Source organism: Aythya marila (genome assembly GCF_965140915.1).
Source record: "Aythya marila genome assembly, chromosome: 19".
NCBI lineage: Eukaryota > Metazoa > Chordata > Aves > Anseriformes > Anatidae > Aythya > Aythya marila.
Window position 1 is genome coordinate 3,833,293 of NC_139060.1, and position 24,502 is coordinate 3,857,794.

A 24,502-nucleotide genomic window follows, 5' to 3' on the forward strand; every position below is an offset into this window, starting at 1 on the left:
GTTGGTGGAAGGAAAAAGCTGGAGGAATTCATTTGGGGCTGACTCCAAAGATTTTGTTCAGCTCCAAGCAGGTTGCTTCATTCTGGGGCTGTTCACTGCTCAATCTTTTTCTATTTTTTTTTTCCCTTTAAAAATAGGTTGATTTTTAAATAAGAAATGCTGTTTTGAAATGAAAAGGCAAAACATTCCAGGTCACAACAAAACATTTCAGTGTTCCTCTACCAAAATGGGTAGTTATAAAAATGTGAAAGTGAAATGTTTTGGCATTTGCAGGATCATCCCACCTGCCCCTTCTTCACCTGACACTGCCTGCATTATACGACCTGCCTCTACAGCTTGGGTCCTTTTGAAACCACATTTTTCACTTATTATTTTTTTTTGTTTTTCACACACACCTGCATCAATGCACAGTGTGCATCACACCAATCCCTCCTGTTGTGCTGCTCACCAGCTTGTCCTGGCTCTGACTCCAGCCTCTGCCCAGCCATGGGGCACTGCTCCCTGCCTCAGTTCCCCCCTGTAATCAGGAGCTCGTGCAAGCACCGAAACCTGCTGCCCCATCCCCATCCCCGGAGGTATTTAAGAGACACGTGGACGTGGCACTAAGGGATGTGGGTTAGTGACAGGACTCGGTGGGTCAGGCTGATGACTCAGTGATTGTGAAGGTTTTTTCCAGTGCCAATGATTCTGTATTTCTGAATCTCTGCGCCTGCCTCTGCAGCAGCACTGGGAGCATTAGTTACTGCCTGAGCAGAGCTTGGAGATGGAAACCACCAGTGAGGTGCTTTGCATGAGAAACCCGTGCAGACGTGCCCTCTCCATGCTGGCAGAAACCCCCCAGCGTGGCAGGCAGCCCTCACCTGCAGAGAGGGTGATGGAGCTGAGCTTCACCCGGTACAGGTTGCTCCGGACACGCCAGTGCTGCACCATGGGGTAGCCCATGGCCTCGTCGTACTTGATGTCTCCTGCAAAGGAACAGCCGGCGTTCAGACTCTCTATTTTTGGCTATTTTGCCCGCCCGGGGCAGGCTCGCACAGCCCACGTGCAATTTCTGCAGGCAGGATTGGTGCCACGAGGTCTCCCGAGATGCACCCGGGGGTGCCCGTACCGGTGAGGAGCTGGAGGTCGGGCAGGGGCTCGGACAGGACGCCGCGGCACTGCTCCTCCACGGGCAGCGGGATGACCAGGAGGCCGTCGGCCAGCTGCGGAAAGTCCTTGATGAAGTTGTTCTCCCTGCAGAGACAAAAACACAACTGCAAAGCACGGACGCGGGCTGAGGCTGGGCGGCGGGGCTGAGCTGCGCCGGGGCCAGGCGGGGACGTCTCCAGGTGGGTTCCTGGGAGCAGACCTGGCGGGGGATGCGTTTTTTTTTTTCTCTGCCCCATCTTCAAGCAGCCTGGGTGATGCTTAATGAGCTCCCCGGGGCTGCGGCTCCGTTGTCTCTCTGCTTTCCAGCAGAAACGCCGCCAGCCTGGGGACCCGTCTGCTGCTTCTGGCCTGGATTTTCAAAGCGTGCCACGGGAGGGCTGGCAGGCAGCATCGAGGGGAGAGAGAAAAGCATCCTCCAGCCCTCATTTGCCCGCTTCCCACCACGTGCAGCTTCTTGCCAGGCTGGGGACATCACCAAGGAGTGCCACGGGCACGGCTCTGCCCCGGGGTGAGGGGGGAGAAAAATGCACACTTACAGCCAGGCACCAGGAAAAGCTGAAGCGTGCAGCTCCTGCTGCAATTTCACCACGCGTGTGGGATCTTTTCTAACCTTGGCAGGTATAACATTGTATAATAGGCCCCTAATGAATTGTTTCTAGAACAACGATGCCGGAGAAATTATTTGAAGCAGTGAGCAGACGAGGCTGGGAGACAAACCTCCCCCGGCAAGCAAAACGCCCCACGCCTGCGCAGCGAGCACGAAGGGGGGTGTTAAATATTGATCCCGGAGCCAAAATATAGGCCAGGAGGCTGCGCATCCTCCTGGAGCCACAACAAAAGGGTTTCTGAGCCGAAAAGGGGAGGTTCCTGCAAAACCAGGTCAGCCCTGGGAGCTGGGGAGGCTGCAGCCCTCAGGCTGGCATCGCCTGACCCCGCTGCATTTCCCCGAGCTGATTTCCCCCGACCAGCTCTGAATTTTGCCCTCAACTGCTCCATTTTCCCCCAGTCCTGTAGCTTGCCCCCACCAGCCCCATTTTACCCCCTCCCACTGCTTGTCCCCATGCAGCCAGAAATGCTCCATCGTCCCAGGACCACCTCGTGAGCGGGGACACGACCACCTCCAAGGGTGCCAGCAGGATGAGGTGTAAGGATGGCGGGGGGAGAGCAGGGGGGAGCAGCTCCCTGCAGCCAGCCCCGGGGATGCTCCCTGCGCCGCGTCTCAAAGCCTCCGGCACCTGACAGCATCTCAGGAGCTTCGCTTTAGACTCTGCCAGAGAAAAAGTGTTTTATTTGTCTGCGGGGAAAATCCTCTTGCTCACGCAGCGGCTCACAAATCTCCCATTGATCACGGGCGGGATCCCCAGCGGCGGGGCGGTGATTTGCTGTTCTAAGCCTTTTGCTGGCTTAGCAAGGCAAATGGGGGGCTGCAATTACTGCCAGCCCGCAGCCCGGGGCTGGCTGGGTGCTTGTGGGCTGCAACGTCAGGGAAATCATCAGGGAACACGGGAAGGAGCCCGTGGGCACGTTGGCGTCTCCTCTGCTTTGCCCCAGCGCTACCAGGCAAGGCAAGGTGCGAAATGCAGGATGTGGCTCACCTGGCACCGACCCCCCCTGCCATCCCAAGGCACCAGGACCATCCCGATGGGACAGGGGCCAGCCCCGTGCCCTGCACCGGGGGATGAGAGCACCAGGGGAGGGCCCAGGATGGGGTGCATGGTGAGGATGGGGATACTGGGTCCCCATCATCAAGTCCCCCAAGCAAGGGGGACTGTGCACACAGACACCTGCAGCGGTGCCAGAAGCAGGAGCAATGCAATGGCACCGGTTTGTTCCCAAGCCCTTTTTGCATCTCCTCCCTCCCCTCTGCCAAACCCACACCTCCCGGGGAGCAGCTCAGCGCCATTCCCCTCCCACCACATGCATCCTGCTCCGTGCCACCCCATAAGCACGCCCTGGAGCTGACCACCAATGCGTGGGCACCAGCGTCACCGAGCTGCTGGGATGGAGCCTCCTGACAAACCTGCACTGTGCCGGGGAAGGCTGAGAGCAGGGACACCAAAATCACTGCTCCCGGCCACGGCGTGCCGGGCAGTGTGCTGTGAACCCGCAGCCGGCAGAGGGCTGCAGCTCCTCTTCCTCCTCTCCTTATTAATAACCCTGCGGCTCAGCACCGGTCACCATCAACGCACAAAAAAAAAAGAGTTTCTGCCAGGCTTTTGCAGGAGGCACCCTGTGGTTCCTACCAGCCGTGGGGCCGAGTTTATAACGGTGGGATCAGGGGAAGAAACAGCAAACTTCCAGCAGCTGATAGCCCTGCAACATCCTCCCCTGCTTTTTTCCCTGCCCTCCAGCACCCCCCTGCCTCTCAGGCAGCTGGCAGCCAGCCGCTACCCCCAGGCGATGCCCGCTGAGTTAACTCCCGCTTCCCAGCACACCCAGAGAGATCTACAAGGCTCTCGGGGTGCTTTACAGACACTGAGTCATTGCAGAGGGAAATGTTTCTCCCTCCTTTCCCCAGTCCCCCCCCTCCCAGTATCCAGACCAGCGTACTTCCCACCTCGGGGAAATAAATGCCAGCTGAATGGGTCTCGCTGCTGACAAATACCAGAGGATCAGCAGAGCTCCAGCAGCAAAAGCTCACCTTGCCCACGTCCTCCTGCCCTTTAGAAACTTGATACAAGCAGTAGAGATTCCGGGGGACTTCTGACCTTAAATACCACCCCAAGGTCACGCAATAAATCCACGGAGAGGCAGAGCATGGGCTCTGTCCCCGCAGCACTGCCACCACGTCATACAGCAGGTGGGGAACCTCCGGGAGGAGCGGTGGCATCCCATGGGGTCCAGGAGCAGAAGGTGCCCTGGTGCTGACACAGATATTTGGGAGCATCCGGAGCACCCTGGGTATCCTGGATGGGGCCACGGCCACCAGGTCCCGCAGCAGCCACGTGAAAGCCAGGGACCAGCTTCTGCCTCCGCCCGCAGCTGGCAGCAGATGCTCACAATGCATCACGGCAGCCGGGCAAATATATTCATGAAGGGGTAAAAAAAAAAATAAAAAATGACCCCGCAAGTGATTAGCTGATGCCCTGAAGCGTGAGATTTAATTACCCTTATCTGAGCCGGCACAGCTACAAATGTTAATCACATTATCATCCAGGGTGGTTATGTTCAGCAAAGTGACTACGCGAGGATTGCGCTTTCTGCAGAGCTCTGCTATGTAAGCCAGCCAGGACGCCTTCCCCAGCAAGAATAATTTATTAATCTTGCTTCTTTCTGACCCGCAGTGGCTTGGGGACAATGGATCTGAGGTTGCTTAATGCCAGCTTTTGACCCAAATTCCCTTCAGCGAAGTTTTTCTGTTGGGGTGGCTGTAAGTTCACAAGAGCCCAGCTTGCGGTGGGGATGTTCAGAAATAGCTCCTTCTTTTTCACTTGAATTTGCAAAAAATATCAGCTCGAGTCACTGGGAGACAGAAACGAGGGTGTCCTGTTTCCACAGCCACTTTGGGAAGAGCAAGCACACCGCAGATGTCCCCACATGTCTCCTTGACCTCAGCCACGGGTGAATGAGGGCTGAACATGAACCTTGCCAAGTAGCCAAATTTACTCCAAATGCCATTAGCGCGAGCAATTTCCCCTGCTGTGTGATGAGGAGGGATGCAGAGGAGACTGAGGAGGTTTTGCCAGGCCCTGGGGTCCCCTCCAGCTCCCAGACTTTTGGTGCTCCCCATGGATTGCAGCCGTGCATGGCTGGATGGGGCTGGGGACAGACTTGGGGGAGCGAGGACAGAGCCGTGGGGTGGCACAGCACGGCCACAGCCGTTGTCCCCAGCCCTCCATCGGCTGCTCGGTGCTGGCACCGTGGAGAAGACCTGTCCCTGTGCCACCATCCCTCCCTGCCACATCCCCAGTGTTCACCACTCCAGCAGTAAACAGCCTGACACTAATCACCAGCTGCTTCACCCCTCGGATCGGGGAGAATTAGCATTTAAATTGAGGTGTTTCGGGGAGGTAAATCACTGGAGCGCTGGGGCTGCAGAGCATCCTCGGTGACGGTGGGCACGCACCGTGCTCCGCGTCCTAGGGCACGATGTCCTGCACGTGCTGTGCGCTTGGGGCTCAGCGCCGTGCCCTGCCTTGCAGCGTGCCCTCGGACTGAGCCCCCAAACCTGCCCTGAAATCCTCTGGGGATGGAGACTGGCAGGGACTGAGGGTGGGCACGTGGGGACCTGGACACAGCACGATGATGGTGACAGCCAGCAAACGAAATCTCGACATGGACTTCAAGACCTGAATGCATCCTCTCCTGAAGCTGTTTCTCGAGGAAACACGCAGGAATCTGCTGGGGAAGGGAGCTGGGGGAGTAGCAAGCGATGGGACAGGAGATCTCCCTCTGCATCACGGCGAGCCTGGGCATGGCAGGTGGGGGTGACGTGCTGCTGCAAGAGGTTTGCCAACAGCACGTAGTCTGACCAGCAGAAACAACAAAGCTGAAGATGCAAAATTGGCCAGACACTCACATTACCCTCAGCTCCAGAGGAAAAGCAAGAAGCAGCCACCCAGTGCCTGTCCCCATGCCTGGGAGGCACAGGAGGAGCACGTCCAGCAAGCAGCCGAGCTCCCCAGCTCTGCCCCTGCACCCAGCAGCAGCTCCGCTTCCAAAACTGCAAATCCCCCGTGCACAGCCCCAGAGCCCCCCAGGCAGGGCAGCCCCAGCACCCACCTCCTCACACCCGCCTCGTGATCCCCCTCTCCACCCACCCTCCCCGTTCCCTTCTCTCCCCATTATGCAGCTGTTTATTTCTTCCACCAAACCGCCTCTCCTGTGGGGGAGATCCTGCGGTAGGCTGTGGATCTTTCTACCTCTGGAGTGCCTGTTGGGAGCGAGCTGAAACAGAGAGCGGAGTGGAAACAAATTCGGAAAGTTGCGGTTCCCACAGCAACGCCTCGTGCCTATGGAGCAGGCAGGGCTCAGGTACACAAAGCTGGATTTATGCCTTCATTACGGAGTCAGGGCTGCAAGAGGAGTTCCATGCAAAAGCTCTGATTTTTTTCACAACTTTGCAAATATACAGATTATTCCCTTTGGGACTGAAATTTCCGATGCTTCACCTATGCTCAGAGGTGGTTTCCTGCATGAGGTTTCAAGAAAAGTCCAAGAAAAAAAAGAAGTGTGTTAGTGAGAAGGTGGAGATGAAAAGTGGGCTCATCTCTGGCTGGAGAAAGGGAAGAGAGCAGAGACTGAGCCTCGCTTGCCTGCTCCTCTGCCCAGCAGCAGCTCCACCGCTGCCTGCAGACAGTGCCAGGGCTCAGCCGCATCGGTTCCGTGCCACCCTTACTTTACGGGAAGGTCCTGGAGATGTCCCACAACCAGTGTGGCTAACGAGGCATCAGCCCGTTCGCGAAGGGCTGGAGCTGCTTTGTGCCTGCCAGGAGGATCCGTGTCTTGCTCCGTGTCGCTGCTGCTCGAGGTGCCTTCCCCGTTAGATCAGCATCACCGACAGCCAGCGGGGCTGCTTGGCAAATCCCAGCCTTGTAACGAGCTGGGTGGGAAGGTGCCCCGCAGACAGACAGATGGACATCCCGGGGCAGCTCCTGGAGCTCCCATGGAGCGAGCCGGGATGGGTTTCTGTGTCTGAGCTGCTCCGAGCGGGGCCGGGCTTCTCTCTGCACCACGAGCTGGGCGCCCAGCCGAGCCAAGGCTGCGGGTCCCCTCCCTGGCTGGCTCTGGGTGCTGTTTGCAAGCATTTCCAGAGCGTTGCTCAAGCAGCTCCATGCCTGCCAGTTCCATTAGGCTTATTTGTAATGAGGTAACAAATAACAGAACTCCCACTGCCTTCAGAGGAGCCAGGGCTGCACACTGGGGCTTCCCACGGAACCGGCGCGAGGCTGGTGCCCGGCGTGTGGCCCATTCCTGCGGGATTTGGGCACAGCTGCCAGAAAAAGCCACCCAAAGCCCGTGGCCTCTATGCACACCCCCCGCAGCCCCTTGCCCAGCAGCTCTGCCAGGCAGCCCCACACTCCTACAGCCTGCCGGGAAGCACAAGCACTGCCTTTCAAACAGCATTCGCCTTCCCGACGTAGACGCAGACCCAGCGCTGTGCCCAGCACTGCCATCCGTTCTCTTAACAACTGGGGAAGTTGAGCGTTTTTTTTTTTCTCCTAAGCGTCATCATTAACCTTTAAGATGGAGATAAGGCGTCGGAGTTTGGAAAGGACTCAGAGGAGACCCTGGAAGCGAGCCAAGAGCAGTGCCGAGGCTGGGCAGCACATCATATCTCCTCGGCTCTTCCTTCGCCCTAGGGTGATTCGGCCGGCTCTCGACTACCACCGCAGTATTACAAACTCTAATGAGGTTTGGAAAATAAGAAACCCACTGCGGCGTGGGAGAAACTAATAGAAATTGTTTCGTCTTCTCTCTATTAGTCATTAGAAGCAGAGGAAAAACAGCCACAGGCGGTGGCAGGGCTGTAATATCCCCGCACATTTCATATGCTGGCACGCTGACAGAGGCATTTCAACGCCGCTAACGCGCCCGCATCCCCTCCACGCGGCGCCCACCGTGTGCCAGTGCAGGTTCCAGCTGTGCCAGCCTCCACGTGTGGGGCTGGGCCGTGCCGGGGGGGTCCCATGGGTGCCCCATCCCCGTGGGGTGCCCCATCAGAGCCTGGGGGTCTCCGGTGATGCTGGGGGAAGGTGAGGGCAGCCCCCGGGCAGGGCAGGGCGCAGGGCGCAGCCGTAAGCGACATCTCCCCTGCTCTGCCAGGCAGCCCAGACCATATGGTTAATTAGCTGAAATTTGCTGCCACATCTGCAAAGGGAGGTTGCTGCGTGTGAAGTTAATTATGGAAGCCACGAAACGCCGCGTGTGCTGCGCTGGGGCGGGGTGAGGGCACCTGCAGCCACCTTAACCCCCCTCGTCCTCCCAGGAGAAGGCAGGCGGTGAGAATGAAGCATCAGGAGCATCTTTCGCTTTGCTTCCCCTCCTCCCAGCTCCCTGCAGAGCTGTGTGCCACTGCTCTCGGCTGCGGGGCCACCTAATGACAAGTGACAGAGCCATCACACCTTCCAGATGTTCGCCTGCTGCCCTCTGGCACAGCTGCAGCTGGCGAGCGGTGCCCGAGAGCCGGGGCAGCGGCACGGAGCCTCCGCTTGCTGCTGCTCTGCATGCGCCTCGCATTCCCTCAGCCACGCGGCTCCTTCAGCCTGCGCTGGGGGAAATGAGCTGGCACAAATGCCCGGAGCCTCCATCGCAGGGAAATTGTTACCGAGCCCAGCAGCCCGGGGGAGGCTCCGTGCGCACCCATGAGCATCACCAGAGGCCGGGGAGGAGGGCGGGCGGTGCTGGGTCCCTGCTGCCCACCTGCCTTTGGGTTTACACAGGCAAGAGAAACACGAGGAATGCCAAATCCTCCGTCTGTGGGGAGATTCCTTAGGCTGGGGAAGAGACAAGATGAGATTTTCTGCTGCACCAAAGCCTGTGTCCAAGACCTGAGGCTCGGCAGCTGGCGGGGCCGTGCAGCGCTCAGGTACCCCCGTGCTGGTGCCTGATCCCAGCTGCGAAGGCAGCATCAGGCTGATGGAGTCCTTGGAGGGCAAAGCTTCAGTGACAAGCGCTGGCACCAGCGAGGAAGAGCAGTGATGAGCTGGCACCAGCCCGGTCCCCAAGGTATTTCTGAGCACTGTCCATGGTGCAAGCAGGAGCCTGCCCTGAGACGAGTTTTGCAGAGCACAAAACCACAGCTCACGCTGCTGGTGGCACTCGCAGCGTGCTGGAAACCCCGGCTGTCACCCCTCAAAGCTGGATGGGTGCAGCTCACTGCCTCAAACCCTCCCTCTCCAGTCCCTTTCCTCTTTCCAGCAGGACACAACCTTTGCTTTCACCTGTCCCAGGTGGGTGCAGGGCCCCTGCACCCTGTGCTGGAGCAGGGGGAAGGGAGAAGCAATTCCCCTCCGCAGGCCTGCTCTAGGGCTATAAAGCTGGCAGGAACCCCACGGGACGCACGGTACTTGATAAATCCGAGCTGTTATTATTATAAAACCAATTTCCACCACATCTCTTAATAACACAGATTAACTGTGCAATAACACCGGCTATAATTAGCACCGTAAAAGCCAAGGATGGGGAAGCCGAAGGGGTAAGCGAGTCCATCCCAAGGACTGCTCCCCACGGCCCCGTGCCTGGGGCCTCCCGCGTGCTCCAGCAGCTCGGGAAGGCAAATCCAGGGCTGGTGGCACCAGCACCGGGGAGGCAGCGGTGACAGGGAGGGGACAGAGCTGCCAGGCCCAGGAGGGCAGCAGTGCCCTGTATTTGTTTCCCTGCTGTGTGGGCTTGTTCCCCTTCTCTCCACTCCTGGATCTTTTTGTCCCTCAGGGCTCGCGAGCAGGCGGTGGCCACCAGCTTATTGCACAGCGTGGGCTCTGAACACCTCACTAAACCCCATCACATCAGCCCAGCAGCTGCATGGGGGGACGGGGCTGTCCCCAAAGGTGCCAGACCAGCCCCTCCAAGGGTCCAGCATCCCCGGATCCCCACGAGAAGTCCCCAGCCCCACGTGCTGGCAGCCTCAACCCTCCCACCTGCGCTCTCCTCCCAGTCTGGGTCGTGGTGCCCATGCTCACCCTTACCATTGCCCACCCCACCAGCACACGAAACCCCAGCCCTACACCTGCTGCCTTCCTCCTCCTGCTGCTCCCGGCACTGTCGGAGGCCCCGGCGCTGCTCCCAGGGGCACGGCAGAGGGGGGAGCTCCCCGCGTGGGCGCCGCGCGGCTCTGCCCAATTACTGCTGCTGGGTGCCAGGCTCTGTTTGTGCTGCGTGATTAGCTGTGGAAATGCAAATCCGAACTTCCTGCGCCACGGCAGCTAACAAGATAATGAATATTTTCATCAGCTGCAGAGAATACAAACAGCTGCGCAGGCACGAACGCGCCGCCAGGGCCGGGGGGAGCGCGGAGCAGGGGCGCGGGGTAGAAGCAGCGGCTCCACTGTCGGCCCAAGCAGGGGCTCCCACGAGGCAAACTGGGTCCTGTGCTGGGCTGACCTGCTGCTGGAACAGGCTGGGATGAAACGGAGCAGCTCAGGGGCACGTCCGGAGCGGGGACACGACGGCAGGAGCAGGAGGAGGCTGTGATGGCCGTGCCCACGCTCACCGCGATGAGCTGGCCTGTTCCTCCGCTCCTCTCTGCACTGGGTACAGAACGAGCCTGAAAATCTCCCGTACTTAAAATACATCTACTGCCAACATCTCCATCGGTATTTTTTAAACCATCTTTTCTGCCCGGCCCCCTGTGTTGTCTTTAGGACATCGTTCTGCTTTTGTTTTGCTACGAGAATGGAGAAATGCTAACAATACGGTGCAAAGGCACGCGGCTGCAGGCTGCTGGAAATAGAAGCTCAAAGCAGCACAATCTGTTCTCCTGCTCTGTGGGATGCTAACTTTGAAATGGAGCAGGGCTGCTGCACGCAGGATGCAATAGTAAGCTAACTGACGGGGTGCTGTGCTAATTGCATTAGTCATTTATATCCTCGACTTGACAAAATCTCCATGCTTAGCCTGGCCGGCGCGGGTGTACTCAAAATATGTGGCGTGTGCCTACGTGCAGCCATTACAGGCTGTGGAAAGGGCTGGACGGACATGAGAAAGCAGCCAGGATGTCCCCGAGAGGCTGAGAGCAGGAAAACATGGGAGGGAAGAAAAAAGGTGACAACCCGACAGGGGTGGCAATGCCACCGTGTGTGACAAGCAGGGATGCTCCTGCGCCAGGCACCACAGCTCTGCAGGCAGCTGGGAGCGGGCGGTGGGGAGAGAGCAGAGCCCTGCGTCCCCCCACAGCCCCACAAAGCTGCTAAAACCCTAAAGCCCCCTTACCCGCTCCGGCTGGCACAGCGTGGTTCTGCTCCTTAGGACCGGGGCCCGAGGCATTAGCCTGGCTTGAAAAGCCATCATCGCTTCCAACCAGCATGGCTGAGGCTTCAGAGTTGTGAACAGGTAATAGAATTGCAGCAACAAATAATAAAAAGAGGAATGAAATGGAAGGCAGCCACTGGAAAAGAGATCTATCCGTTATCCCGGCCTGAAGGGTAATAGGTAAACAAGGCGTTTGGGTACCGGCTGGCGCACAGCTCGCTGGCACAGGAATAATAAACAGCACAATTATAACTTCTGCACTCGGAGGGGAAAAAAATCAATAGTGTTAATTTAACTAGTTAGAGACTTACCATTAGTGATGCTGCAGGGGCAGCGGGACGGCCTGGCCGGGGCTGGCACCAGCAATGCCCCTGCCTGGCTGTGCCCCTGTGCCCACCCAGCACCCACCCAGCACCCATGGATGGGGCACGGGGGGCATTGGGTGTGCAGTGGGGCGCGAGGTGGGGACCCAAAGCCCTGCGCCGAGCTGTCAGCACGCCCCGCCGTCGCGGTGCTGGTTTATTAAGGGCTGAGAAGCGGCGAGGGGAAGGAGTGACAGATTTAAAATTAACTTGCCAAACTCCCCATCAATATTATGACAATTCCCCAGTTCGGTTCAGCGACCCGGCGTGCTGCCTGACAGCCTCAGCAGCGCTCGGCGCCACCGCTGGCTGCCTGCCTGCAGCGCTGGGGTGTGGGCACCCCTTAACCCCCTGGCACCCGGCTCAGCTCCCCCCCGAGAGCCTCGTGTCCCTTCCAGCTCGGGATGTTCAGGGCTAGGACACAGGTCCGTGCCTTCTCATCCCCAAAGCGGGGAAGCAGCAGCTCCAGGCAGGGCTCTGGGAGGCTACGAGGGCTGCTTGGCAGAGGGATGGAGCTGCAGGAGGGTGCTCAGCACGGCACAGCAGCCCTGCATCATCCAGAGCCATCCTCCCTGGCTATGGAGACGTGAAAACACTTGGAGCTCAGCTTTTTTTTTGTCTTGCACTGAGCACCAAGAAGCAACGGAGCACGGACACAAAGCCTCTCCCCACTCAGCCACCAGGCACACACCCTGCTCCTCCCTGCAGCCGTTTCAGCCACTTTTTTCCCCAGCACCCCAAAAATCCCTGGCTTCAGTGTATCCCTGCTTGGGGGGGGGGCTTGGGCTCCCCTGTTTTGCAGGGAGAGCTGGAGCGAGAGCCCCCAGGAGGGCTGCACTGCACAAGTCGTGTGGGCTCCGGCATCTCATGCGCCGTGCGGTAATAAGCTAGCGAGTAAAGCTGGCTCCACGGGTAGTAATTTGGGTTTCCTACATATTAACGGCGTAAAAGCAACAGGCTGAAACCGCCAACAGCACTTAAACAAAAAATCTCTATTCCCTCGTGGCAAAGAGACAGCACAAAACAGATAAGGAACTAACAAACAACCCATTTGGAAAATAATCCCCCGGTGATTTGGGCACCGTGGAGCCTGGGCTCTGCCCCACCGCGAGGCAGTGGGGGAAAACAGCTCTAATCTAGTCCTTAGCAAGCTGGATCCAGTGCTGAGCCTCCCGGCTAAACCCAGAGGTGTGACTGGAATAGATCAGCTCCGATCCCATTTAGTTATTAATATTTCAGGGAACTTTGCCAAATAGAAGAAAAAAAATGAAGAAAAAAAAAGAAAGAAAGAAAGAAAGAGGCACCCAGAAAAAGCAGGCAGCTCCGAATGAGCGTGGAGCTGAACAGGAGAGCTGCAGGGGAAGGAGCAAGGGGTGGTAATGGGGCACAGCTCCTGCTCCATCACCACACCAAAACATCATCGCACCAAAACATCACCCCCAACCTGAAATAAAGCCCCGAGCAGGGGAGGGAGGTGCTGGCGGTGACACCGCGACAGCAGCAGCGGTGTGGAGAGCTCCTCCACGAAGAAACCTTGACACTGGCTTCTCCAGCAGGTCGGGTGAGCAACGCTACCACCACAGGGCTAATTAACAGCTAACGAGCCACCTCAGCACCCAGAGAGCTGTAGGCAGAGCTGCCTGACACCAGCACAAAGGGACGGGGCAGGGACAGGCTGCGGGTCCCAGCACGGTGTCACGGCACGGGGTGTCGGTACGGGGCACGTCCAGCACACGCCAGCAGGGACAGACACATCTGAGCGGCTGCCCCGCTTCACAAACACCCAGCTGTCTCACCAAACACCCTGCCTGCTGTGTCTTGAAGGTGCCAACCCCATCCTTCAGAGCGAGCTGGGCAAAATAAAGCCACCGCTGCTCCACCAGCCCCGTCCCCGTGCCGCGGCCAGCAGGGGCCATCGGCACCGCAGGCTGCTGGGTGCCAAAGGGAGCACCCAGCCCCGATGGGATGGGAACAGTGCTGTAACTGCTAGGCGTTGCCCACGACAGCGTGTAAGAGACACCGCTGTTAGCAGCACAAAGGCTTCCTCCCAGCCCCATGCTGGCATGCCTGGCGGATGGCGAATATCCTATTTATTAAAGACACTGAAGATGCGGCAACATGGGAAGCAGACACCATTCAAGGGACTGTCACATCTGCATAGCTAAAGGATCCCAGTGGTTATAAATCCCTCTAAAATACTCAGCCCCTTGTTCTGATAGCAGGTTCTTGCTCCTACTTTGCAGAAACAGGCTTTTAATCCCTGGTATTAGGCAGCTTCCTGCTATGTTTCAAATGCACCAAATTAAGGGCTTCTCTAACAGCTGGTGTCTTAATGCTCAGAGAGGTTCTTGAATATCTATGAAAATCAGAGGCAAATTACATCTTTTAGTTAATAATTTCTTCTCCATTAACCTCCTTCTCTTCCCTTGTTAGCAGATGATGTAATGGTGCTCCTGCCGCCGAGCCCTCCGGCGCACGGGGCTGTGGGGGGGACGCAGGGAGCCCTCCTCGTCGCCACCCGGCACTGCTGGGTTCAGCCCCCTCCAGCCTGCTCTTTGGGGTCAATCTGCAGGGTGCTCGTGGTGCAGAGCTGTTTTCTCCTGCCCCCAGGTCTGGTAGGGCCTGCAGCAGCCCCCCAGCTGATGGCAGGCAATGAAAGCCCCGTTCGCCACGCTGAGGACCCGGCTCCCACCGCACGGCCCCTCGCTGGCAGAGCCCCCAGCACCATCGTGCTACACGGGGGGAGTGCAGGGAGCCCTCGGACCTGCTCAGCCTCCCAGCTGATGGAAAATGTCAGCTCCGCAGCCCTGGCTCCGCTCGGAAGGACCACAGATGCTTGCAGCATGGGAGGGAGAGAAGGCAGAGAGGAGCCTACTGGAAAAAATTGCCTTTGCATGCTGTCAATTCTCACTTCCAGCAAAGGCTGTGGATCTGTTGGCTCCGAGCACTCTGCTGGCTGCTGCTTTCTGCGTGCCTTTGTGCTGGTGGAGCCCGTAATTCATCTGCCATCCCCAGAGCAAAAGGACAGAGTTCAGCGCGAATTCATAGCTAGGAAGACTTTCACACTCTGCTGGGGAGGAAGAGCCCAGAAAAGGAGCATGGCCAGAGGTGATGGGCACCCGCAACGCAGCTAAAAGCACAGCAGTGAGCTCTCGGTGCCTGAAAAGGGAAAAAAAAAACCTCTGTGCATTGCAGGTGCTGTGCAAGGAAGAGTTGGGCCTGGGTGGGATATGGGGTAAGGGTCCTCGCTGGGGCCTCTCCTGGCACCCCTCAGCACAGGAGCTATGAAGTTCATAGGCCTGCTTTGGTTTGCACCCGAACAAAACGTGGCTGCATTCTGAAGAAAAATAGACAAATCAGCTAATTTTCCAGCCCTGCATTCAGTGATTAAGCAAGTTCTGCTCTGTGAGCACCGAGGGGCAAAGCTGTGGGCAGCTCAGAGCTGTTTCCCCCCCTCTTTGCTCTCCCGACGCACCCAGGACGCAGCCTGCGAGCGCCCCGCGCTGTGCTGCTGCCTGGGCTTGTGTCAGATGTACCTGCCTCACTCTGCTGGTGCCATTTCTTATTATCCACAGCCACGGCTTCTCCCGGTGCTATGACTCGGGCACGGAATACAATTTGCTCGCACAGGCTGAGAACATGCAAAGGGAAATGCTTTTCCATGCTACAGTTGAGCAAACGGCGGAGCTCATGGCAAGAGGGGGAGATGGAAGATAGCAGCGTTCGGGAAGAGACGGGACAACGAGGCAGGGAAAAGCCCATCAAGGACAATCAGACCTCGGCCAAGGAGACAGACAGCAACCCCACAGGAGAGCCCTGCACTGCTGCCTGCGGGAAGGATGAACGAGTGGGAAAACCCCAGGGGCTTGGTGTCCCCCTGCTCTCCTCCCCGTGTGTCTGGCAGGGAACGTGTCAGCGCTGCTGTCTCTGCACTTGGTCCCGTCAGCTTGGCCCCGTCTGCCCACCCCAATGTGCCCGAAACCAGGCGTGGAGCCGGGCCATACCTGAAGGTCATCTGGAACACCTGGCCCTGGTTGACGTGCTGGCTCCTGTTGTTGTAGCCGTGCAGCATCTCCCCAAAGAGCGTGTCGTTGAATTTGGCGTCCGACTTCAGGCACTTGGGGCCCTCGCAGATGTCGGACAGCATGAGGCATGACTTGCCGTCGGGGGCCAGCTTGTACTCCTCCACGCACCTGTGGGCACCAAGAGCCACGTCAGAGGGACCTTAAACTTAACCCTAACCCTAACCCTAACCTTAACCTTAACCCTAACCCTGTGGGACGAGCAGGGGGCAGGCGCTGAGCCCAGCCAGGGACACCATGGTGCTGCTTGGAGCTGTGCCCTGCAGGGGCGCAGGCTTTCCGAGGACACCAAAATCAGCCACCTCCAGCAGTCCTGTGCTGGGGAGAGCTGCAGCAGGCGAGTGCTGGGCTGGGCATTAATCCTGGCTACTCCTGGACAGCCAGAGCAGTGCTCCAGCCCCACAGACAGCCCTGGGAACCATTGACAGCCGCAGTGGCTTTCCCAGAAGCAGAAGGGCAACCCCGTAATGCCTGAGCCCTGTGCCTGGGAATCGCCCCCATGCCTCAGAGCAGAGCTGAGCCCACCACACATCATCTGCTCCATCCTTACAGGCAGCCCCAGCCCCCTGATGCTGCTGTGGTGCAGGCTCTGATGTTCCTCAGGCAAAGCGAAATCTGGAGCTGCTTCCCCGTTTCTGTCACATCAGTGCCCTCCTGCAAGGACGCAGCTCCAGCACGGCTGCTCCTTTGTTCCTCGGTCCTGCTTTCAAGCACTTTGTGGGCAAGGCAGACACTTATCTTCCACGTACAGCGAGGGAAACTGAGGCAGGCAGCAGGGATGTGATTCAGCTACAGACACCAAAGCGATCAGTGGCAGCGTCTGCGTGCGCTTGTGCTGCTCTCCTCCTTCTCCTCCCCTTCTTCTGCCTTTCCCTTGGCACTGCAGCTCCCAGGCAAGGAGGAACTTCCACGTCCCCTGCCTGCCCCTTCCCCTCTGCGTTGGCAGTGCTCTGATAACCTCCATCCCACAGCTGCCCGGGTTTGTGCCCCTCTCCCACTCCCCCACTGCATTTGTCCACCGCAAGTGGAACTCCCGCCTGGCTGCTGTGCTTCTGCCTGTCCCCGCCGTGCAGCTCTGCCTTGAGAAGGGATTATACAAAAAGTGAGGGAAAAACTCCCTGTCCTCGCAGTCAGACAGCTGAAATCCCAGCCCTGCTGCTGGTGCCTGGTGTGGGCTCAGATGGAGACCACACAATGTCCCCAGGCTTCCCGACCCTCTCCGCGGAGATTGCTGGGCCCGTATGGATTTCCAGCCCCCTCCCAGGCACGGTGGAGGCAGCGTGCTCTCGCTCGGTGACTCAGCCTCTCTGTGCTGCTAAACAATAATAGAGAGGAAGCAAAAATACAGGAGAAAAGAAAGCGAGCAGCTTTCTGACACGGGCAGCTCCTCCCTGGGGAGCGCTGCGGGAGGTCTGTGCAGCACCTGCAGTGCTGGGACTGGTGGGTGCCCCTCGGAGCTGCACACCCACCCGCTCCCCTCCGTGCTTCTGCACCACCTCAGGGGCAATTCCTCCTCGGAGGGGCTCCTGCTGCCCTCCTGCCCCCTAATCCTTGCCCCGAGGGGGGTTCCTGCGAAGTGCTGGCACCGTGCAGCATGAGGCTGGTGCAGGTGGTGGATGGCGGCTTCTGCAGCCAACAATCACCGCAGGGCACGCCGCAGCCGGGGAGATTTTCCTGAGAGCAAATGCTAAACCGTGTAGGATTATAGGATCCCGGCCAAAATCAGGGATGAAGCTCTATTTTAAGAGAGTCACAAGGGGTGGGGGGGGAAGTAGCTTTTCAAGAAAGCAAGTCCTCCACCTTCCCCCTCCAACACACCACGTACAATTTCGGGGTACATTGGTGGTGAGTCACAGAGCGAATGGTACCATCACGGGCCCAGTGGGGGAGACGAGGAGCGTGCATCTGCTCACCCAGCTTCTTGCACTCCTGTTTGCTTTTTTCTGTAGGCAAACCAAGTGGCTGCTGCAAGCCGGCTCCACGAAGAGCCTCTCTGCCGGGCACCCAGCTCGGCTGCGAGTGGGGACGGGAGGCACAGCAGGAGGGTTGGTGACGATGGGGAAGGGAACGGGGTTACTTAGCTGGGAAGGGGAGAAACGGGAGCGTGGCAGGGGACTCACCCGCAGAACATGAAGATGGTGCTGGACGAGGGGTCGTGGGGCAGAGGGAGGGTCTGCTGCAGGCAGAGCTGCTCGCAGCCGCCGTTGAAGCCGTCCGAGCAGTCGATGCCCTTGGAGTAGTCGTAGCAGCCGGTGCCGTCCTTCATGGGGCGGAGATCCTCGGGGCACTGCAACGGGAGGGCACACGGAGAGGTCACCCTGGGACCCCACGGGACCTGGGGCCACAGCTGGGTGGTTGCCCACTACCCACCCAAGGGCCAGAGGGGGCGAGGAGAGGGAAGAAGCACATCTGGAGAGGGATGGAGCCCCTGTGGCAGCAGAGCTACATGGTTGGACCTGCCCTTGTCTGGCTCAGGATGAAGCCTTGAGCCAGCCTGGGGTAAGCCTGGTGATCTGATCTGCAGCGTGCTGGAGAAACCCCCTGCATTCACTGTCTGCTCCTCTGGGACATCGAGGAGCCCTGTGCAACCCAAAAAAACACATCAATGCTTGGGAATGCCGGTGGCTGATACCCACCTGCCTGGGCATCATCTCCAAATTTACCTTGCTGCCTCCCTTGGGATAAGGCAGCTGTGGTGAGGACTGGGCCGTGGTGGGAGAAGGACTGGGGAGGCCAGGAGCACAGCCCGAGTACTTGGAACGTCTTCCCTAGAAGCGTGCTGATTCACAGAAGCAAGGATCTGCTCCTGGGTTTTAATTTTAGTTCCCCAGCTGGCTCTCCTTGTCCCAAAAGATAAAAGCCAGCAGGCAGCAAACGCCATCAATAAATTGTCGCCCAGATTAAAGCCCTCTTCTGTTCCCCTCCCGTTATTTATCCCTTTTCGCCAAACATGCGCGCGCACAAACAACAACAAAAAGGCCAGTCCTTGAAAAAATAAATAAATCTTGCTGAGGAACAGCTCGCAATTAAAAATGCATTATGGAATTTCTTGAAGATGAGTTAGACCGGAGCTTGTTCAGGTAGCGATGAAGGCAGGTTATAAATGGCCTCTGCCAAGCAGCAGAAAGGTTATAAAACCACTATACTTCGTGCTTAAAAAAGAAAATCAATTTTCCGTGCAAGCAGAACGCTGTACATAGTAATGAAAGTTCAGGAGCCCCCGGACCCTGCGTCTGCTGCCACAGGCAGGGTGCTGGCAGCAGACAGCTGCTGAGCCTGGCTCCTGGCTGCCGAGCAGCAAAATGCTCACAGGGGACACTGGAGAAGTGCCCGGGGAGGCCTGGCCCAGCCTGGAGAAGCTTCCCTCCACCTCTCAGCACACCTCATCCTTCCCTGATGTCCCACAGCCCTGAGACCTCAGCCCTGAGGCTCGCCAGGGCACCGGCAGCGTCCTCGCAGGCAGCGGTACGGTGGGAAGCAGGGGCGAGGGGACACGGCGAGGCTTTGTAGCCAGGGGATGTGGCAGTGAAGGGCCTGGCCCCACGGTGCTGCTGTCCCTGCGAGGCAGGAGGACAGGCCCCGAGAGGCAGCCCTGGAAGCAGCAGCACGGCCCCGGCACGGCACGGCAGGAGGCACGGGGGCAGGAAGCTGCCTGGCTGCGTAACCAGAATAAATATAAAGGGGGGGGGGCTTGGAACAAGCTGTGCTTTTCACTGCTGAGCTGCCTGGGAAACAGGACGGGGATAAGAGTGTTTGTGAATCCCTGTACCTCACGCTCATCTCCTGCAGCCTCCTCCCAGCCCGCGGGCCCCGTGGGACGCTAAGGGCTGCGCAGATGGGCAGAGACGCATCTCCCCGAGGACGTGTGGCTCTGCGGCCACATCTCTGCTCCCAGGGTTGGCATGTCCCAGCAGGGCTCTGCCCAAGTCCCTGCTGAACCTCCTGGGACACCCTGCAGGATGCTGGAGGGAGCTGACGGGAGTTGGAGTCAACAGGAGCTACGGGAGCACAGTCAGGGGACCAGCCGCAGCCCTTCTGCGCTCAGCATCTCCCCCGGGCTGCAGAGGATGATGATGGCTCCTTCCCCAGGATGGTGTCAGTGGGTCACCGAGGGCTCTCCCTGCTTTACACTGCTCTGCTGGAGGCGACCCCTCAGGATATCCCTCCCATTTGGTTTTTAATCACCAGGAAGCACGCTTCATTTCTGTTTGTAATCATGCATCCTAATACGCATTAATTATGGCATGCAAATAGCTCAGCACGAAGCGTGCAAAGGAAAAGCACCTCCGCATCCAGCCCTGTTCTGGCCCTCCAGCCAGCTGCTGGGCTGCAGCACGGAGCTCCCCAGCTTTGGGGAGAAGATGACAAGGACAGCGAGCAAAACAAATGGGCAAAAGGCAGGGGAGGCAAGAGGCAGCCCCGGGGGCTTCAGGTTTTGGGCTGTGCTTCCCCTGCAGGATCGGTGGTGCCAGCAGATAGCAGGGGTGCACAAGTGGACGGAGAGATGAGTTGGCACGGTAAAACCTCACTGCAGGTTTCCGTGTCGGAGCAGAGGATTTGCAATGTGGATGTCCCACGGAAAGGTCAGGGCAGAGGGAAAGGCAAATCCCATTTGGGTGCCCCTATGTTCTTGCCCACGGGCCGAGAGTCAGGAATTACCCAGAAAAAAACTGAGAATGGAAAAAAAAGCAACTTCCCCAGCACAGCTGTAGGGTTGCACTGGGCTCCCGGGTGGACTCAGAAAACCAGCACTCGCTCTGTGTTTTCTGGGCTTCGGTACAGGACCATATCTGTTATTGCTGACATTGATTTGTCTGGCTTGGGCAGCAGAGAACCAATAATTACTGAGAGCTTTAATCAATCCCACATCAATTCAGCTGCAGTTCAATTTGTGATCCGCCTTGGCAGTGACACAGGATGGGGGGCTGCGTCTGAAAATGATTAGAAAATCAATGAGTTCCTCAGCCAATAACTCTGTCTGGGCAATGGTGGGTGACACGTCCCGCCTCGCTCTGTCGGGGAAGCTGGCACGAGGTGGCCCCGGCACCCGCACCGAAACAGGAGCTGTCCTTTTCCTCAAGAGAGCAGAGGGATCCCACCACCATCGGCTGCTGCTCCAAGGATTTCTGTGTTGGGTCGGCAGGGCTCGTGGTGCTGGCACCAAGACACCCAGCCCGTCCTTCACTGCGGGATCAGACCAGCAAGGGGATGAACCTCACAGCCGGGGAAGTGGGTCTGGTGCTTGAGAGATGTGGAGAGCAAAGAGGAGGTGGGGAGAGAGCCCAGCTCACCACTGCCATGGAAAGCCACGGAGAAGATGTCACCATCCCAATCTAATTCTGCTGTCCTGCAGAACCACTCGGACCACACAGCAATGGTTTAGGTTGGGAAAGACCTTCAAGCCCATCAAGTCCAACCACAAGGACGAAGTGGTTTCTCTGTGGTGATGGCTCACCCTGAAAACTGCTCCTGGGATTGGAAAGAAAACCGAGCTTCTTGTCTTCCCGTGCGTTATCATTGATAACACAGATTGTGCAGACCCGCAGCCACAAAGCCGCAGCCCTGCTGCTCTCAAAAGGTTTGTGAAGGCAGAGCCCAAGGCAGCTGGGCGCACATTTTGCTGTGCACGGGTCAACTTCAGCTCTTCCTCCTTGTCCGTGCTGGGCAGAGCCCCGAGGTCCTGATTATTGTCACTGCAGTCAGCCAGACAGACTCTGAGAGCACCCAGGGAGCAGAGATGCAGAATAAGAAGTGCTATTTTTACCTGGTTTTCGGAGCAGTGTGCTTTTTACCCTTTTAAATGAAGTCACCGAGGTGACATGGAGATGCAGAGGGTGCAGGAGCCCTGCCTGCATGTGCTCGGGTGTCCTCAGGCCGTGTAAAACCAAACGGGATCCCCATGCCCCACGCCATCACCCCAATGGGACATCACCGCGTGGCCACCTCCTGCCAGGACCCTGCACCAAGCCCCTGCCCACTGCCACCATTCCCAGCCAAGCCAGGGCAGGCACAGCGGGAGGAAGCCCCACTCCGAGGGGCAGAAAGCAAGGACCCACCACAACCCGAACGAGATTGTTTCTTTGGAAAACATCTGCCTGCACTGTTTGTGTTAGCGAGCAAAGGCCCTTCCTTTTCTCTCTTGTTCGCAAAGCTCATTAGCAGCAAGACGGGCGGCGGGGTCACTGCAAACAAAACGGGAGCCTCATTACCGGCACCGAGCCCCTTGCCGACAGGAGCCGGCGCTGCCCCAGCACTGCCTGGCAGCTCTCACAGCCCCGCTCCTCTTCTCTGTTGTTAAAAAAAATAAATAAAAATATTTAATAAAGTGTTCCAGTAGAGAGCTAACTGCCCTTTTTGTTATTCCGCTCTGTTTTCTCAACTTCAGCAGACTTTTTGTCGGAGACAGCAGCCGGGACTTCTCCCACACAGGCTCCTGGTCCTCGACACGAGCTGGGGACCCCATGGGGGACCCCATAGTTGTGGCCAGAGGCAAGGACCTGGCCCCACAATGACATCCTGGTGCCTGCAGCCACCAGGAATGTGATTTACAGCCCCCAGTCCCTCTGTGACGTGCTCGGGCAGTCAGAGCACAACTGGACCAACTCCTCCTTGGCCAGACAGACAGACAGACAGAGGAAGAGAGCTGCTCCAGTATCTGCTGCGTGTAAAAGGGCCCTAACGAACCCACCTTCGTTAGAGACATCCTTGCTCAGCACTGAGGAGCCTCTCCAGTGTGAAACAAAACCATTTTTTCAAGGCACCGCCGAGATACCAGCAAGTGCCAGCATTTTAACGAGCCCCACACTACGCGCTGGCGTGTGTTTTATTTGCTTGTTGGAGCTCAGAAATCATACAAATGCCTCACACTCCTTTGTGCCCCTCCACGGATATCTAGACAGCTTTGGCTCGTTCTGCCTCCGCTCCCTTGGCACCCGAAGCCCCTTGGGGCTCTGCCTGCCCCTCTCCTCTCCCTTCCTCGCCTCCCCGGGCAGCGATGTCCTCGCTGTGCCCGAGCCCCACCGCAGGGAGCATCCTTCCCGGAGGGCACCGTTCCAGCTGTTTGCTGCAATCACAGGCATTATCTTCCTGCTCTTTTCTCCCTGTTTCCTTTTCCATCCCAAGGCCATCAATCATTACTGTAGCCACAGAAAAGCAAACCCATCTGTCCTGCAGCTCCCACAGCACAGGCTGCAGCAGCTCGGGCTCCTTGGTGTGTCCCCAGAGCACCCTGCCAGCCCAATTCGGGGCACGCTGCCGGCTCCTGCCCGTCGGGGTGCTTCCCTTCCTGTATGCATGGGAGAGCCTGGCACCTACAAAACTCTTTTGGGAGACCAGAAATTCAACCACAGCCTCACCTGGCCCCAGGGCACAAAGCTACGTGCCAAAATCAGTGACCCCAACCAAAGCCAAGGACCCAAGGCGGGTGTGATGTGCCCAGGACACACGAAGCATCCCAGCCTGCCGGGCAGCAGAGGGCTGCTGCTAGCTGGTGACCTCTGAAGAATGTCACAGCAAGAGAAGAAGGAGAAGAAGGGGTTTTATCTCCTAAATTTCCTCTTTCCAGCACGGGCAGAGAGCGCCAGCTCACCTCAGTGCCTCCATCTCAGCGCCGAGGGCTTCTGCTTCCAACCACAATATGCATAAGTAGCAATCTTCTGCTTCAAGGAGCCAGCTAAACTTTAAAGGGATTAGAACAGAGTCGTCCCCTCCCCACTTCCCTCCCCTGCGTGTTGTGCATCTCTGCATAATTAGCTAGGTGCCTCTTAAGGCAGGGACGGATGAGTTTTTATTTTCCAACGAACAATTGTCTGTCGGAAAATGCAGATTTGATGAAGCTTAAGTGCTTTATGGGATTTCATCAATTACAACTCAAAATTCATTGGGAAATTAGGAAAGCATTTAATTTTGACAAGGGTGAAATGTTTTAGTTTCCACTGCTTAATTTTGTTTTTATTTCAGGCTGTACACCGGGATAATGTCATATATAACATAAAGCTCCAGATGATAATGGTGGAACGAAACATTTCCCCCTCCTTTGTAGGAAGGAGATGTTTTGAACCAATATACTCTGGAATTTGTGCATGGGGGGGGGGGTTCTGCACTGGTTTTTGGTTTGGGCTGAAGCTCCCAAACACCCAGCGTCCCCAAAGAACACCAGTGCTCGGTTTCACCTGCTTCATTTTGCAGAAGCTCCCCGCTCCCCTTGGTCCCCAGGAAGCCCCTGGATGGCTCGTGCTGGAAGGAGAGGCCCTGGCCCGCTCCCTCCTTCCTAATCCCATTTCTCTGTGGAATGGTTACACTCCTAAATTAAGCCATTTCTCTGCACTGCTTTGCAGCAGCCGGGGAGCAGCCCATCATTTTGATGCGGAAGAGAGCAAAAGAGAAGGATTAGCTCCAGACAGGCTGAGCTAAGGCTTATGCGTCCGTGTGGACCATGCCAAATTCTCTTCCTTCCATGTCTAAGAAGGCCAGGAGTGACACAGCACAGGTGTCACGGCACAGGCCATGAGGTAATTAAGAGCCCGTCTCCCTTCTGCGTGCCGTGGAGACAAACCCTCTCCTACCTGATGGGTTGACCCCATGATCATGAAGAAGAGCAGATTACATTGTGCTTGTGGCCTTTTTTTTTTCTTTCTCTTAAATTAGGAAAAAAAAATCTGCTATCAGGAGCTCAGTCTGAGAGTAGTAAGATGGTGCTGATCTGCTGGATTTAATGTGCAGAACAGCAGTGCTTGGTCCCTTCCTTCTTGCTGGCACCTCTCAGGGGGTGCTCTGGGGCTGACCGAGCCCTGCTCCATGGACAGAAACCATCAGATCCCCCCCCTGCTGCTGCAAAGTTGCTTGCAGAGCAGGGAAACAAGGAGCTTAACTGTGCTGCTGCCCTGATGTGAGACCCCGAGCTGCCCTCCCCACCGCTGCCTGGCCAACACGTGTCCTCGTGCTTCTCCTGGAGGTCCTGGTGGTGGTGAGACCCATCCCAAGGGGCACGGCTGGGCTGAG

General features: G+C 57.5%; 2 protein-coding genes across 2 annotated transcripts in view; both read right to left on the reverse strand.

The window, feature by feature from the left end:
• The window catches only part of LOC309885659 (astrotactin-2), a gene marked incomplete at its 5' end in the record, with an annotated part of 119,021 nt that extends 118,079 nt beyond the window's left edge, over positions 1–942 (reverse strand). The window contains one exon of the mRNA XM_082775875.1: positions 861–942. Within this exon, the coding sequence (XP_082632001.1) occupies positions 861–942 (82 nt within the window). The remainder of the gene's footprint in view (positions 1–860) is intronic.
• Positions 943–995: 53 nt separating this feature from the next.
• The window catches only part of LOC309885677 (astrotactin-2-like), a gene marked incomplete at both ends in the record, with an annotated part of 105,806 nt that continues 82,299 nt past the window's right edge, over positions 996–24,502 (reverse strand). The window contains 3 exons of the mRNA XM_082775900.1: positions 996–1,233; positions 15,425–15,613; positions 17,623–17,789. Coding sequence (XP_082632026.1) covers positions 996–1,233; positions 15,425–15,613; positions 17,623–17,789 — 594 coding nt within the window. The remainder of the gene's footprint in view (positions 1,234–15,424; positions 15,614–17,622; positions 17,790–24,502) is intronic.